Source organism: Orycteropus afer, unplaced genomic scaffold (genome assembly GCF_000298275.1).
Source record: "Orycteropus afer afer isolate SDZICR_OR568_19922 unplaced genomic scaffold, OryAfe1.0 scaffold00014, whole genome shotgun sequence".
Lineage (NCBI taxonomy): Eukaryota > Metazoa > Chordata > Mammalia > Tubulidentata > Orycteropodidae > Orycteropus > Orycteropus afer.
The window spans coordinates 22,784,545-22,801,866 of record NW_006921601.1 but is presented as its reverse complement, the minus strand read 5'-3'; the positions used below and the strand labels follow the sequence as shown (position 1 = coordinate 22,801,866).

The window sequence follows — 17,322 nt, the reverse complement described above, 5'->3', positions numbered from 1 at the left end:
CTTGAAAAACATGTTCAAGCAACCTAAATGGTACCCAGGACCAAGTAAAAGATTATGTCTAGTACTTGAGGTACAGATGACCATAGCAGAACACTCTTTTTCCTGTCCCATTGAAGGGTTTTAGCTCCTTTGAAAAGTAAATATATAAACCGTTCTTTTTACTTTTCTTCTTTGCATTTGGTCTCTAAGCTCCCTTTAGTGAGTTTATTTGAGTGTTTATGTAAAAAAAAAAAAAAACCTATTTATTTAGACCTCAACTGCAAGTACCACAAAGAAAATTCCTGCTTACTTACCTGTCTTATTTTCCCTACACCACCCCCCTTGCAAACCCTGAATATTCTCAAGAAAGATATGATATCAAGTGAAAAGTAATACTTTTACCCTAATGAAGAGGATCTTTTCTCCCACTCGGTATCTGCCTTGAGAGAGCCGCTCAACACAGAACTTGTTTGGGCATTTGCAAGGAGGATCTTCAGAAATTCGTTTTACCTGAAATAGAAGTTTGGAGTTTTGTTATCAAAGAAATTCAACCATTCCTTCAAATAATTAACTGTCTGACTCTAAAACCTTTCTGCTAAACAAACTCTGTGACAGAAGTAAAACATGAATTCACAGAAATGTTCTTGTAAATTAATTTAAAAAACTTGATTTCTCTAATAAGAGAGGTTCCAGGGACTATGAAAACATAAGATGTAGGAGGTAAATAGAAGTTCATTCTCCTTGGGGAGGTCTCATTTAGAGCAAATTAGCAGCTTCAGTGGTCCTTGGATCAGTAATTCTTCTCAAATTGTTTCATAATAGACTATGGACATGGATGTGAACACAGGAATATCACATTAAACCATAACTCAACCAATGAAAACCATATGGAGCAGAGCAGTCTGGTCCACAGCTGATCACATGGATGACACAAAGCCAGGCAGCATTTTATTCAACTATGAATGGAGTATCTATGAGTAAGTTTGATGTGGTGGCAGCTAATAATGACAACATAATGGTCATTTTCTGAGGCCCAATAAATTCACTAAGGCATAAGTTGGACTGGATGAAGATGATGGTAGTGATGCTGGTGACGGTGTGGTGGTGGCGGTGGTACTAGTGATGAGGAGGAGGAAATTAGCTGGCAGTCTATGAAAAAGCTGTGTTTCTTTTTTTTTTTTAGGATTATAAATACCATGTACCTTGGTTAACCACAATAAATATACTGAAAACTAGGTTAGAATGTATAGAGAATAAATAATTTAAAAAACTGAATTAAATATATGTTAATATAAATATATATTTCCATATTATAATGTAAATTTATCCACTGTCAAAATAAATGAGATTTAAACAAATTTCTGTTGTTGTTTTTAAAATGAAACTATTGTTTATTTTATTTGGAATTTTAAAGTTTCTTCAAGGAAGTCACCTCTAATTTATCCAAACTCATGCAACTCATTCAATCTCAGCAATTTCAACCTACCAAATGCTACTTTTGTGGCCTTATTTTATAATTCATATGCATTTTATAGAACTTATGCCTGCATATCATATTTTTACTTTGATCTATTACTTTCACTGTTTAAAAATCATATAACCTAAATGAGATGCCAACCACTAAACCAAACCCACTGCCATCGACTCAATTCCAACTCATAGCGACCCCATAGGATAGAGTAGAACTGCTCCATAGGGTTTCCAAGGCTGTAAATCTTTATGTAAGCAGACTGCCTTATCTTTCTCCTGCAGAGCAGCTGGTGGGCTCGAACTGCCAACCTTTTGGTTAGTAGTCTAATGTTTTAACCCAGTGCAACCAGAACTCCTAATAAATGCTCACATTGCTTGTAAATCATTGTAACTACTAGAAGACAATGTATAGTCTCTGATGTTAGCAAAATGTTTTCTGTTTATGTTTTCCTTGACTGAGAACCTGCCATGCTATGTCTCATACCTGTCCTTCCTTCAACTAAACAAACTCCCAAAAAACCCAAAACAATAATTTCCTGTGTCAGGAGAAAAATATACCATGGAGGAAAAAGAAAACTCCAAATTAGGTGCTATCTGCAACTGAGAAGCTGAATAGAACAAATTTAGATTCTGAAAAAGTTAAACTGGATTCTCCTCAAGTTCTTTCTTCCACAAAGATGTCATGATGCTTGGAGTTTTGTTATCAAAGAAATTCAATCATTCTTTCAAATAATTAACTGTCTAATTCTTTCAAATAGTTAACTGTCTAGCTCCAAAACCCTTCTGCTAAGCAAACACTGTGACAGAAGTAACACATGAACTTGCAGACATGTTCATATAAAGGAATTTAAAAATGATTTCTCTAATAAGAGAGGTTCCAGGGACTATTAAAACATAAGACACAGGAGGTAAAAACAAAAAGGGTAGAGAAACCTTGAAGCAAAATTTATTTTAAGAATCCTAAAACTGCATCAGTGAAGACATATATTGCAGAACCAACCCTATTTATGGGGAAAAGACACAGAAAATCAGCTTGAGAATATATCTTTCCATCAGTCCTTTCTGCTATTGATAATTCTGCCTATGGATAAGCCTACAACTCTTGATGTTTATCTTTGTCAGAGTATATTGTATCCCAGTTACTGGTTAACCTTAATGTCTCTTTGCTACACTGTGATTTCCTTAACTGCTTCATGACCTGTGGAGATACAGTGTCCACCTATATTTTCTATCTTTGGGGTTTAGTGGGAAAATGCAATCCCACTTTGAGTGCATGCTGCCATCTGGTGGGGACCTATATAACTGCATGAATCTGAAGAAATGGGCTTCATCCCACCAACCTCAGCACCAGAGATCTTTCAGGACATATGTGTCTCACTAACTGTATCAAAATCCATATCACCTCAAAACATTTTTTTTATTTTATTGAAAACACCTTCCATTACTGATAACACATGGTTTCCACAAAAAATTCAAAGCAGAAAAAATAGCCTTGAAAGGGTTAAGAGTTAAGGTAGAGTTTCATTATATTTTAAAATCTTTGACATATAGCACAGTGCCTTTATTGTATAATATGTGTTCAATAAATGCATATAGAATAAATTAATTTATGAACAACAACAAAAAAATCATAGACCTGTACAGGACATAGAAGAAAACCGATGGAACAGAGTAAAGACTAGATACAAACAATCTTAGAGATGGCTTTCACTTAGAGATGATGAAATTGCCTAACATCATTAAGTTAGTGATTAGACCCATGACTTTCAGCTCAGAGTTTGTCCTACCACATTATACTTGCACTATAAGTCATCCCCCCACTCACTCTAGAGTTAATGGAAATCTGTCCCCAGAGATTTTTTGAAGGGAAAGGTGATAAAAGAACAAGAGGTACAAAAGCTGCATAGTAGAAGGATCATTCCCTTCCATAAGTCAGAACTGCATTCTGGGATAGAAGAATGGGGGTCATGAGACCACTGACTTGACTGCTAACCAGAAGGTTGGTGGTTCAAACATACCAGCCACCTACCTTCCTCTGAAGGAAGGCTGAGCTATCTACTTCCATAGTGTTACTGCCTCAGAAACCCAAAGAGGGGTCCCTATAAGTCGGGTCCAACTCAATAGCACATAACAACATCAACAGACCACTGAGTGTCTTGGTATGCTATTTCCAGTGTTCCTCTATGTGCATCTCTTTCTTTATGTATTTATATAAATATGTATATAGAAAAGTTATATGTCATTGCTAGATGTGTTGGTATTTTCCTTAACACCAAAATGAGAGCTTCAGTGAGAAAAGAAAGAGTAAAGAAAAGGAGGGAGGGAAAATGGGTGCAGAGCTTAGGCTATGAGGAAGAAAATCAGACAAGCAGTCCTCATAAAAATTACTGTCTGAACTTTTGGAGGACCATGCTTGGCACAGAGTCACTGCTAAGAGGTAACTGAACAAACAGAACCTGGCGTTCAAGTGGTCTCTCTGCTAGGAACTGACAATGACAAGTATGTATGAAAAGTAGTTCCATCTTTCAGTGTTTTAGACAAAACGCAGAAAGTGATAATATGAACTAAAATTCAAGAAACATTTTCTCAAGAGTCTTGTCCTTTCCTATTGCCTACCTAGCTTTCAAGAGGAACTTAAAAATCAGTTTTTTGTTTTTTTTTTTAAATAGTTGTGATAAATAGAGGCAGAAAGGGAAGAGACAAGGCCAGACTGTGGGCAGTGGAAATATATTGTTAAGTAAACACGGACTGATGGTATCTGCACTTCTTATATTACCTTGGGAGAGGTTAGTCTGGCAGGTGTTCTGGTTTTTTTGGCCAGAAACGCAGCCAGCTTTCTTCTGAAATGGGATTTCAAGAGGAGCCTGATTACTCAGAATTATACTATCTCTCATCCCCAGGCTAAGGAAGTTGATGGAGAAGAGGAAGAAAGCAAGAATAGTTTCTAAGAACTGTATTCAGCTCATTATGTGGGAACTAGCTCACCGCGAGGGAATGCAAAATGGAGAACTAAACCTGACCCCTTGTTTTATCACAAGCTGAATCACTCTATCAGGACATCTGGAGAATGAATCATTCTGAATGAACTCCACTGTGCTTCACTTATAATATCTAGATTAAAGGAGGTGGGATGCAATAGCCACAGACCGGGTCACTGTGTTTTTTTATTTTTTCTATTTTCCACTATTCCCCTAAATATCAAATAAGGAAATGGGAGGAAACACTGGAGGATTCAGAACTGACAGTTGTATTGCTGAAACCTTTCACTGGAATATGATATCATCACAGAGGTTTGTTTCTCTGGTTTTTCTTTTGTCTTTGTCTTCCTGATTGTCTTTATTTCTTGCTTCTTCTCTCTCTCTTTTTTTCCCCACTGGTAATAACTCGGTCAGTGAATAAATTGCCAGTGTTATTGATTAAATAGAGAAATTTTGTATGGTGGAGTGCATCAAACATTTGACTGCTAACCAGAAGGATAGAAGTTCAAACCCACCAGCCACTCCTTGGAAGGAAGGTCGGGCAATCTTCTTCTGTAGTGATACTGCCTCAGAAACCCAAGGATGGGTCCCTATGAGTCAGATCCGACTCCACGGCAATGAGTTTGGTTTGGTTTGGTTTATTTTAAAGCACATAAATTTGGGTGCATGAATTTCATCTCTCAAATGGTTTATCAGCCTCACATGAAGTGAAGCAGTTGCCATAGGAACTATTTTCTTTTTATATTAGACATATGAAACTCTGATTTAAACCATTAGTGAGGCTCATATTACTTTTCTTTTTGCTCCACTGCTCTTGAAATAAAATACTTCAGTGGTAAACTATCAATTAAACCAAATGCAAATATTTCAGTGCTGTGTAGAATGGAGGGGACTGTCAGAGACTTCGGTGGTCAAGTTTGAAAACTCCAGACAAGTCCTTACTGTGGAATTCACCAGAGCCTTTGCTATGCCAATGTGCATTGCCAAATTCTAAGTGAGGACTATAGTAAATTGTATTTCTCAAACAGACTTAAGCATAGAATCCCTTTTCTCAGGGGCATCTGGTGGTGTTAGTGTTTCATTAAAGATCCTTTTAAAAATGCTGGCTTAAAGAACTTGCAGAACACAGGATTCTAGCTGGCAATTGTCCAGAAATATCCATTTTACACATTTACAATATTCAACTAAAACCCTTAACCTGAACAGATGTTGATGCTACCAAATGCTCTTTAGCAAACTTTAAAGGGAGTTTTAAGGTCTTCTGAAATCCAGTGTTTTCAGTTTGAGAGAATAGAATTTGGAGCAGGAACAAGCATATTTGGAGTACCATGCTGCCATTTCATAGACAGTCTCTATCCCATTTTATTTCTTCCAGATTAGAGCACTGGTAAAACTGCTCCACAATCTCTTCCATAGTTGTAGTACCTCTCTTCTCCCTGCCATTTCATCCCTTTTCAAGGATGAAGGATGGCTAGAGAAGACACATATGGCAAAAACAGGGAACCATTTTAGATACTTCTCCCTTATTCATGTAAAAGTGAGAGAATTTCCTTTCTCTGCAAAACAATAAGAAAACTGAGAAAAGCATGCATTCCCAGGGCACATGGCCCATTCACATAAATAGGACAAGGGGGAAACATTTTTTTTTTTTTTTTTTAACCCGGTTGACTATTTATCTAAAACCTATAGTGTTGGACAGATAAAATATGGTCTTTGCCTTTGAGGTTGAAGGCCACACCTTCAAGAATAATAGACATTTCACACAATAAGGTAAATAACTCATTACTGAAGCTAGGGTAAAAGTATATACAAACAGTGGGGATAACAAAGAATAATTTGTTAATGTTACCAGGGATAGGAGACACCAATAAAAGTTTTATACAGAAGAAAATACAACTTGGATTTCAAAAGAAGAAAACATGCTTGAAAGGGAATTTAAAGGATGGGAGATTTAAAATGTGGGTCTTCCTTGATGAGGGAGACCAAAATACAGGGTATAAAATGTAATTGGAATTTAGGATTACCAGGCATGATTACATATGGCTACATCAGAGTATAAGAAGTCCAGAGGTGGAAACAGGCCAGGACATGAAAGACAGATGTGACATATAAATGAGTTTGGGCTTTACCCGGGATGTTACAGGGCACCTCTGTAGAAGTTTAATCAAATCTGAGTTGTTGCATTTAGGTTGATTACTCTTGTAGCAGTGATATTTGTGGAGAGATTTCAAGAATGGAGTGGTTAATGGTGTCATATTCAGAGATCTCATAAATTGAGGACTAAAGAAAATCACTGGACTAAGTAATACATTCATCAGGCAGTTAAGTTTGCCCACATAATATTCATTGGCTGGAATCCCGACCACAGTGGGTTAAAGAAAATGAACAGTGGTGATAGATGAGAGGAAAAGGAGTGTAGTTGCCAAAGAGAAACATGTAAGAGAAAGACTAAAGGAATATCTTACTTACCCTAAAGTAAGTCTATTCCAAAAAGTACAATTGAGAGGCAAATTGTTCCCATTGATCTATAAATAATGCACCATTATCTACTATTAGAATTCCTGGGGTGGTGGAAATCTTTAACATGGTCAGCTGCTAACTGAAAGGCTGCAGGCTTCTGGAACAGCTCAGAAGAACAGCTAGATGATCTACTTCCAAAAACTCAGCTATTGAAAACACTACGGAGCCCAGTTCTACTACTACACACATGGGTTCATCAGCTCAATGGCAACTGGTTGATGGGTTTTATCTACTATTAATACAATATGTTATTCAATCTTCTTACAAATGAAAAATAAAAGAGTAAGACAAGCAAGACATTGCCTGAAGCTTAAAAACAGTCCTGTGATTGTAGAATCCTTTAAAACAAAACGAAACAAAACAAAAAAACCTCACTGCTGTCAGTCGGATCCAAGTCATAGTGACCCCTCCTTGAATTTCCAAAACAGTATCACTATGGAAGTAGATTGCCCAACCTTCCTTCCTTGAAATACCTGTCTATCTTTAAGTCCTGAGTGAACTGAACAGTTGCCCAAATGAAACTAATTATACTGTTATTGGCTAAGATACCTCTACAGGATAAGTTTAAATTTGCTTCACTTCACAGAAATGAGAGTTCTTCACATGGCAGAAAGTAAAAGTTGTTTCTACTCCTCTAAATGATTATAGCCAAGAATAGGGCCAGTCTACTTTGTCACATGGGGTTCCTATGGGTCGAAATGGACTCAGTGGCACCTAACCACAACAAATCTGCAGTCTAGGTTGTAGTATCATGGCAGAAAGCAAAAGATGGGGGAATTTCTCCATCCCTCAGTTAGTTGTTTTCCCAGATATTTCACCTCAGATCCAAAGAAAGAAATCTCCAGTTGTGACCAGCACTCCTTTTCAGACCTGCCTGCTCTGTATAGAAGTATGTATGGTTGGTGCTGTCTTCTAAAGCTTGTCCCCCAGGTATGTGAGATATACTTCAATGCAGTGTCCCTGCTGTTACCATCTTCTATAAAACTCATATATATCTACAACTCCACAAAAGAAAACACTATATAAATAACATGGTAGTCACCCATGATTTCTCTCTTATTATTATTGTACCCAAAGATTTATATGTATGTGGGTGCATTCACACACAAAACCAAATATACTACTTGTTATGACCAAGAACTACTTAACAGACAGCAGAGATAACCTGAGTTCCACTTCATCCTGTCTGCTGCACCACCAGCGTCATTGCAACTGAAGTTGTGGTTACAAGAGTATATGTAAAGTATTTCCTAATTTGTCAAAAATTGCGACTCAAGGACTGCTCAATAGACTGAGCATTCAGAGAGTCAGACCTAACTAGGTTGAAACCTAAGCTTCCTTCCTCTGAGTAGTTGACTAAACTTCTAAATTGCAGTTTCCACAATAAGAAACCTGCCTTACAGATACCAAAGCACTTGAAAAACAATTATAGATCCTGGCTCATCATGGGGAGCTCTGGTGGCATAGTGCCGAAGGCATTTGACTGCTAAGCAGAAGGCTGGTGGTTTAAACCTGCCAGCCACTCCTCGGAAGGAAGTTTGGACAATCTACTTCCATAGTGATACTGCCTCGGAAACCCATGAGTCGAATCCGACTCAACAGCAGTGCATTGTGTTGTTGTTGTCTCATCATGAGCAGCGAGTAAAGGGCTGTTCTCTTCTCTGTGATGTTTGCTTTCCCGTCATTAATGGAGAGATCTTGTGCCATAGACTTCTTTTCTATTAAATGAGGAATCAGGACACAGTAACCAGTAACAACAAGGCTAAAGTGTTTTCAAATACAATTTTCAGGAAGTCGTTTTACTTTGCTAAAAATTTAGACAACTCTTTAGCAGAATTAAGTGATACTTTATTTTAAATGACCTGGTCAAATATAAACCTCAAAATATAAATATTTCACAGAATTTTAAAGAAACTGAAATAGATAAAAGTTTGATGAATATAAGAATGCACAGTAAGTTTTGTAGTTCAAAAATTACTAATTGGTGATATCTGACCAATTTTACTTACTGCATCATCCAGTAAGTTTCCCGTACTCTTTTTTCCAGAAGATTTTGATGAAGGAGAAGGAGAAGGAGAAGGGGCAGAAAGTGTTTCTTCTTGTTCAATCTCTTTTTCCAGTTTTATCAAACCAGGAGGCTCCACACCATATCTTTTAAAATATCAGATCAAAAACACATGCATAATTTATAAGGATGCATTTAACACATGATACGTTTGATTATGAACACCCTAAGGGTGAATTGTTCACCTTCAAAAGCATTAACTTTTTCTGGCATTGAAATAAGAAGCTACTAAATAGGCATCTTTTTCAGCAAGGTAAAATCACATACAACTATTATGTATGCATATGTGTACATATATGGACACAAATTTAGTACCGAACTAAAAAAAGTAAAATATACTGAGATCAAACAACATTAAAACCATATAAAAACAGTCTTTGGCATTGACATTTACCAATCTTAATGATATTAGTGCTGTACTTAAACTCCTAGTTTGAGCAAAAATTTCTTAAAGATGAAGATAAAGTCAGAAGGCTAGGGTCAAGTTTGAAATCATCAATACCCAGAATAAACTGTTTTAAGTGATTTAACAGAGAAGTTCATTGTTAATTGTACACCTAATACAGATGCAGAACAATGAACTATGGATTATAGAGTAGGATAGGTCATATTCTAAGGAACAACATAATGAATGAACTTGTAACTGTGAAAAAAGAAATACTTAGAGAAATAATACAGAATGACAAGTGATGAATTGTGTATTATAAACTATAAATGTCACAGAAGTTCAGACAAAGAGAGAGATGTAGTTGTTATCAGCAAATTTATATCCCATAATTATATTTTTCTTAAAATTAGGTTTGGTTTCCTAGATATATATCAAATATATTTCTACAATTTAAAAGTTGGAACCTGTGGTATCTTCTAGTTACCCTCTCACTTTTATACATATGAATATAGATCTAGAGAAGTTATATAACTATTGAGGAGCAGGACATAGACTCCAGTGCAGGTTTTCTGATGTCAGAACTGATGCCACTTTTTCCTGACATTTTAATCAGATGATCTACTAGTGTTAGCGATGAGAGGAAAGATGGGTTATGGATAATCTACTAAGGAAACTATGGATAGGAAGCAGTACATTGATTATATGCCCAGTACTTTAGATTGAGTAGTATATTTGTTAAATGCAAAAGCTTAAACCATTGCACTGTTCTGTTCTAGTGGCTTGTTATTTTAATTGACCTCACTATGCATGTGGTCAGTACACACCATTAAGGGGAAGCAATTTCTCTACTCTTGATGTTTTGTTCTTACACAGGGTGTTCAATTAGTTTAATTCCTGGTCTCTTTCCTTCTGTACTCACTTCTTCCCAATGGGGGATGAAGGAATTTAGTAAACTAAGAAAATAAACTGAGCACGTTTGACAGTTCATACTTCTTTCCCTAGAGAGGAAGCTATCCATAAGGAGACCTGCATGGGGACCCCACCCTGATTCATCTCTGCATATGACTGGGGAATTTGTTGTATTCTGGAGTTCAGTTAAAGACACTAGCCATGTGTTTCAACTAGAACCTTATAAGAAAAAAAGGTGGTATTTGATGTGTCATCTGTTACTCTTATTTTCTGCTTTTGATGACTCAAGATGGGAAGAAGTGTGGGGAGTTTCTGTATGCTAAGTGCTGTTTGAGAGCTGGAAAACTTACAACAGGTAAACTGGCAAAATTCATTTGAGCAACTGTTATGTTGAGAATTCCCTTAGTGAACAGAATTTTTAGTTACACAAATCACTACCTAGAAAGTCTGGGCATCATTTATCATAGTTTTAACATTTTATACATATTGGCCAATTAATGGAACTTTAGTAGAAACGTACTAGACTGCAAATTTTATAACCTCAGACACCACTGTCTATCTGGTTCATGGCTTCCCACCATCTACCGTGGATGCTGACACACAGTACATATTCACTAACTGCCTTGTGAATGAAAAAGTGTTTCATTCATTCTCATACAATAAAGTTTTCATATTCAAATATTTGAATTTTTTTTCAGTGTTTTGGAACTCTAAAATTCAGTTTTCACTTTAATAAAACTGATAAACATTAAATGTACCAAAAATGCTCTACCAAAAACAAAACAAAACAGTTTTTCCAGAAGAACTTAAACTTGTCTAAAACTAAAACACAACTCATTAATTTCCCTGAACTCTAAACAGTATCTCATTACCTTCGGAAAGTACTAAGAATACTCACATGGAGAGTTGTTAATCTTTCTTCCCTGAGGTAGGCTTGATGTAACTGTGCCATTAACCTACTCTTTAAGTTTCTACAAATCACTTAACCTCTAAGAGTCTGTTTTCTATCAAGACCACAGAAATCATAATGGCCTAAAGTTCTACCACAGCAGTGGTAGAAGGGAGAATGAAGAATGTTAGAAAAGCAATGCTATTGAACATCTTCAAGGTGTCTGGCACAGAGGGACATCTTAACTTACACTATTTCTGAATCTCAGTTTTATTTCAATGGTAAAACAGAAATTCTATTTCCTATGCTTCAATATTTTTGTAAGGAATTAAAACAGTATACATTACATGCATGAAACAGTATCTGGCACATGGTACAAACTTTGAAATTGCTGTTGATAAATCAATTGATTTATCAGGGATCATGGAGCTCCTAGGTGGCACAAATGGTTAAACACTGGACCATAACTCAAAGGTTGTCAGTTCAGTCCCAACCAGAGGCACTTCAGAAGACCTGGCAATCTGCTTCTGAAAGATTACAGCCTTGAAACCCTGTAGCGCTGGTGTACTCTGCTAATACGGGGTTGCCATGAGTAACAATATGAGTCGGGTTTGACTCAATGGCACATCACAACAACAAAAAGAAAACCAAGAGAAACATCATTATCAAGGGTCACAAGACCAGAGAAGTGCAGCACTGAGGTCCTGTTGCCAAAGTTTTTGAACTTTTTGGAAGCTTTTGAATATATTATAACCTCAATAGAGAGAATGTAACAACCCTCAAAAATTAAAGATGTTATCCAAATGCAATGTATTATTATTACTACTACTGTTACATCTTTTAAAAAAGAATTTACAATAAGTTTCCATTAAATTGATTTTCCTAGGATTGTGGAATATTCGATATATCTCAGTGCTGGAATTTAGACTCAGCTGTGCTACTAACTCATTGGATGAACTTGGGTAATCCTTTTAATCTCTTTGGACCTCTTTGGACTCTTAGTTCCATCAGCGTATAAAATTCAATGATGTTTAACTTTCTTAAGAGAAAAAAATAAACTTGACCACGAGGCTAGAGAAACCACACATTAGAAGTCACAGCCAATTGAAAATTCAATCATAAAAGAAAATATATTTGGAAGTATACATTAGGCCATTTGGAAAATATGATTTCATTTGTAATGGTCAGTGGATTCATGCCACCTTTAAGGAACAGATTACATAATTTTTGCTGGTATTTTAAAAAATGAAATAATAATAATAAGACATGTTTTTAGAGTAACAACAGGCTCTTTTCCATGTCCAATACTAAAATAGTAGAATAAATTTGGTAACAAAATTACACATAGAAAATCTTGTCCTGGATAATTTTTTTTTTTTTTTTTTTCTCAATCTGGGAATTCTGGAAATTAGCTATGCCATTGAACATAGAAAATCAACACTAAACTCAAAATCTCTGCTTATATTGGCTTTTGACGACTTCAAGCTGCCTAAGGTACAGTCAACCAATCCCAAAATGCATACTTGAATACGATTCATTGACTTCCTGTCTGTCTGGAGATGTCAACAGGCTGTAAATCATGAAATTCCCCTTAGGTTGGGGGCCCACACCTGCAGCCAACTTAGTTACCAAACAGGCCTTTCTCCTCTCCAAGAAACCACTTCATTCTGGTTTCATGATTAACCCTACAACATGCCACATTTCTAGTTTATCTATAAGTTTTGCACAAGTTTACACCATGTTGCACTCCTTTCCAGCTATAAGATTTTAGAGCTTTTGAGGAAGAAACTATTGTTCTGAAGTTGAATAGAGTTCACTCCAAAGCAGCAAGAAGGCTGTTGTGTTGTTGTTATGTGCTGTCGAGTCGGACCCGACTCATAGCGACCCCTCCTTGAGTTTCCGAGGCAGTATCACTACGGAAGTAGAAGGCTGACCCCATTAAAATCAAATCCTCACATGAATACACCACAGTGTATTCTAAGTTGAGGATCAAGGGCAATGATTTTTTTTTTTTTGGTCTCAATTTAAAAGAAAATGCAAAGTGCTAAATAAAGGGTCTTATAATTAATGACTTTATTATGCAATTCCAGGAATGGACTTCCCACTTTTCTGGCACATGATACGACTTTAGAGAATAGTCTAGATAAAATAATTGAGTCCTCAAAGTAAGCCCTGAACTGGAAATGTATTCAAAGTATTAGTAGGCTATAATTTTCAAAGAAAAGACATCTAGGGCCCACTTTATATGGTTAGAAGGACAGATTTTATAGTCAAATGGGAAAAAATGCTTCTTCTTAAGGCATATAACAGATAATTTACAAATTCTTACATCTTTTTTGTCTCATTTATCTTGTATGTTAAAGAAATTTAAAGATATAGCTAAATGGAAGGAAATTTCACACATGTGAAAACATGAATATTTTTAGAAATCATATTCAAGTGCTTCAAGTAGGATATTATTATAGTCAATAAATAACTCTTGTACAAGAATACTTGCTTTTTAATACAATTGCCTTTCATGATGCCATGGATTGAAATGAGAGTAAAGAAAATATTCAAAAGTATATTTATTTGAAATGGCCATAATATTTGTTAAAAATCAAGGAAGTACTCACAAATGAAAGTCATATAAAGCTCTACTGTGATGTCTATTGGGAGCTCTGGTGGTGTGGTGCCTAAGGCACTTGACTGCTAACCAGAAAGAAGGCTGGCAGTTCAAACCCATCAGCCACTCCTTGTAAGGAGGATTGGGCAATCTATTTCTGCAGTGATACTGCCTCAGAAACCCAAGGAAGGATCTCTATGAGTCAGATCCAACCCGAAGGCAGTGGGTGGGTGATGTCTATTATGATGCATCCACATCAAAATACTTAAAGTCTTTCCTTTTTTGATCAAGATAATCTTAATTGTATAGCCTGTCAATATGTTGAATTCATAGTAACTTGTTTCCCAGCAAAGAAGGTCTTTAAAAAGTTCTTTATGGTTTTATTGACTTGCTTTTGCTCAATATTTTACTTTTCAGAAAATAAACATGCATATTCTACATTCAGAAACTGACATGCTTTCTGAAATATTAGTGGAGGGATTTTGCTCTCCAGTGATGATAGCTCTATTAAGTTGAAAATAAGAGGCAGTTTTACCCATGATTATAAATATAAGTGGTCTCAATTTCCCATCCCAGAACTCAAAGAAGCCCACAGCTCTCAACAGGGGTATGCTAGTCGTCCCACGCAGGAGAACATGGCAGACAATCAGAAAGCATTCTGGGAATCATTTGTGAAGTGATGTTGATGTTTTAAGGTGATATTCATACACTTTTGAGAAGTAAATGCTAAGACTTAAATACAAGAAAACATCATGAATCAGTGATGAAAAACACAAAGCTCACAAGATTGTCTTGGGGACTTTGTTAATGTCTGAACTACACTGTTGTGTGTGCAAATTAGCGTTGTGTCTCTGGAGAGCTCTGTTAAATTCATTACTAGTGTTGGCTACAGCTGTTTTAACAGAACTATTTGTGAAATCCACTGGGGGGTAGGGGGAGGGCTAGAAGAGGGAAGGAGGGAATGCAAATTTCAGGATCTAAGCAGAGGTTCAACATACTTGAAGTAAAAATTTTGGAGTAAAATTAGATTGGAAGGGTGAATTGCCCTTTTCCTTTAACTGATGCATCCAGATAGTAAGAAGATAGTATGATTTGGGTGTATCTGTCTGCTGTTTATAAAGTAGAGCTAAACTTCCATTAAAATAAAAAAATCTTCAAATACGTAAAAAGGGAAAATTTAAATAAAAATTTATACATAAATTTTCAATCTATTGTTTCGGCATTAGACTATTTAACCTCATGCTATATATAAAAGGCAAAATAACATTACGAGTAAGTATTAAGACATTAAGGAGCTCTGGTGGCATAGTAGTTAAAGCATTCAGCTGCTAACCAAAAGGTCATTGTTTCAAAACGCCAGCCGATGCACAAAACAAAGATGAGGTAGATTGATTCTGTAAAGATTTTTAGCCTTAGAAACCTTATGATGTAGTTCCACTCTGCCCCATGGGGACACTTCAAGTTGATCTGGCAGTCTACTTTTTTTTTTTTAATTAGCATATTTTCTCTTTCTCAGTATACATATATATGATGAAAGCAAAATTTACAAATTGGATATTGTAATGTAATGGCTATTTTAATCCTTACATAACTCCTTCATGAAATCAGTATTTTTTTTCCTAATGTGAACATCAGCTTGCATGATCATAAAGTATGGCAGAAATGGAACAAACTATTTCATCACAATTTAAATTTGGGAAAAAAAAAAAAAAAAAAAACCTTAGTATGATGCTTCACCTTGCAATTGATAGGGAAATAAAATCCCTTCTCATTAACTGTGATTATAATTTCTTTAGTTACTAGGGGCAATTTATGCCAGACTCAGAGCTGGAAGGTGAATCTTAAGAGGGTTTCATCACTGGATCATTCTTTCGATGATTCAACCATAGTTAAAATGTTCAGTTCAGCAAGATTCCTAACAAGAGTGCTCAGGTATTTAAAAAAGTATGTATATAAGGTACAATAAAATACAGAAATCAGGCACATAATATAAGCCAAATGGGAGGAAAATGTAAATTTTTCATGGCTATTCTAGAGATAGTGCAATTCTCTCCCTCTACCATAGTTTTCAGAATCATGATGCTTTATTTAGATTATTAAAGTAACAAGATGGAATCCGGCATTTTAGAATATCTTAAAAGTATAACTAAAACACACAAATAAGCAAAAGGTTTTCTGCCAAATCCTTAGTTAAGTGAAAACACATCTCATTCAGCTTCTCTTACTCTAGTTTTTCAGTGATGGCAGGACATTTATTTTGATTTTATGTGGCATAGTGCCTAAGACATTTGACTGCTAACCAGAAGCTTTGCAGTTCAAACTCATCAGCCACTCCTTGGAAGGAAGGTGGGGCAATCTGTTTCAGTAGTGATACTGCCTCGGAAACCCAAGGAGGGGTCGCTATTAGTCAGATCCGAATCTATGGCAGTGGGTTTATACTGTAAATGGAAGTCCCTAGGTGGTGCATATAACAACATGCTCGGTGACTAACCCAAAGGTTGGAGGTTTGGTGTCTTGGAAGAAGAACCAGGAGATCTACTTCTGAAATCTCAGCCATTGAAAACTCTACAGAAGGCAGTTCTACCATGAAACACAAGGGGTTGCTATGAGTTGGCATTGGCAACTTGTGCTAGTGGTGGTATTTTTAATTTCCTCATTCTTAGTGGATAGTTACCAGGTTCTTTTTATTCCTGTGGCTCGGGGCTGTTTCTCCTGCAGACCAGAAGCCAAACGTTTGGTGAGGGAATGAATTTGGCAGGGTCCTAGGAGTAGCAGGTATTTTTGTGATGCTCCCTCACAGAACCCATGTGGGTGGCAGCAATGAGAGGAATGGAATCCAAGGAAGCAACCATATGCTAAACACTTCTAAAGTTCAATGAGAGCTAGAACTGTGCCTGAGTAGTAGAGACTTGACTGGACTGAAGACTCAAGGGTCCTCTCTCAGAAACCTTAGCATAATCCCTGGAGGAATGGAGGGGGAGTAGAGGAACCTCCATCAGTCTCAAACTGGTGCTTTCTTCACACCTTGTTGCATGCAGATTCATTTTTGTTTAATTTTAATGAAAAAATAAATCAATAAAGCCATCTCTCTTGTACCCAACTACTGGGGTAAAGCAATTGTGGTAAATGTAATTAAGATTATATGAATGGCAATGATTTAAAGAACTTGGAATACAGGTTAATTTTAAATTTTTCAAAAAGGTCTATCTATCATTGGAAGCAAGTTTTCCACTCATTGCTGTATTTGTCATTATGCATATCTTGTATTTTCTTCCTTTTGATTTTCTTTAGAAATTCTCTATTTGGGAATTTATATTCAGAGTTAACTCGCAGTTTACCTTACTAGTTTATCTGATCCCAACCTTAGAAGTATAGCCATACCAGACCAGAAAACATTTTGTAACTAATCCTGAATTATTATTCTACATCAAGATCTTTCTAAACCTTGTTGCTTCATTTCCAGTTCTTGGGCTTTATGGAATCCACTTAACTATTGGCAAGATAATAAAAGGGAAGACA

General features: G+C 36.2%; 1 protein-coding gene across 1 annotated transcript in view; it reads right to left on the bottom strand.

Annotated features, from left to right (window-relative positions):
• GAS2 (growth arrest specific 2) overlaps nucleotides 1-17,322 on the bottom strand; it is a 136,513-nt gene that overhangs the window by 56,916 nt on the left and 62,275 nt on the right. Inside the window, exons 5-6 of the mRNA XM_042782915.1 lie at nucleotides 8,957-9,098; nucleotides 382-489 (exon numbers count right to left, since the gene is read on the bottom strand). Of these exons, the coding sequence (XP_042638849.1) occupies nucleotides 382-489; nucleotides 8,957-9,098 (250 nt within the window). The remainder of the gene's footprint in view (nucleotides 1-381; nucleotides 490-8,956; nucleotides 9,099-17,322) is intronic.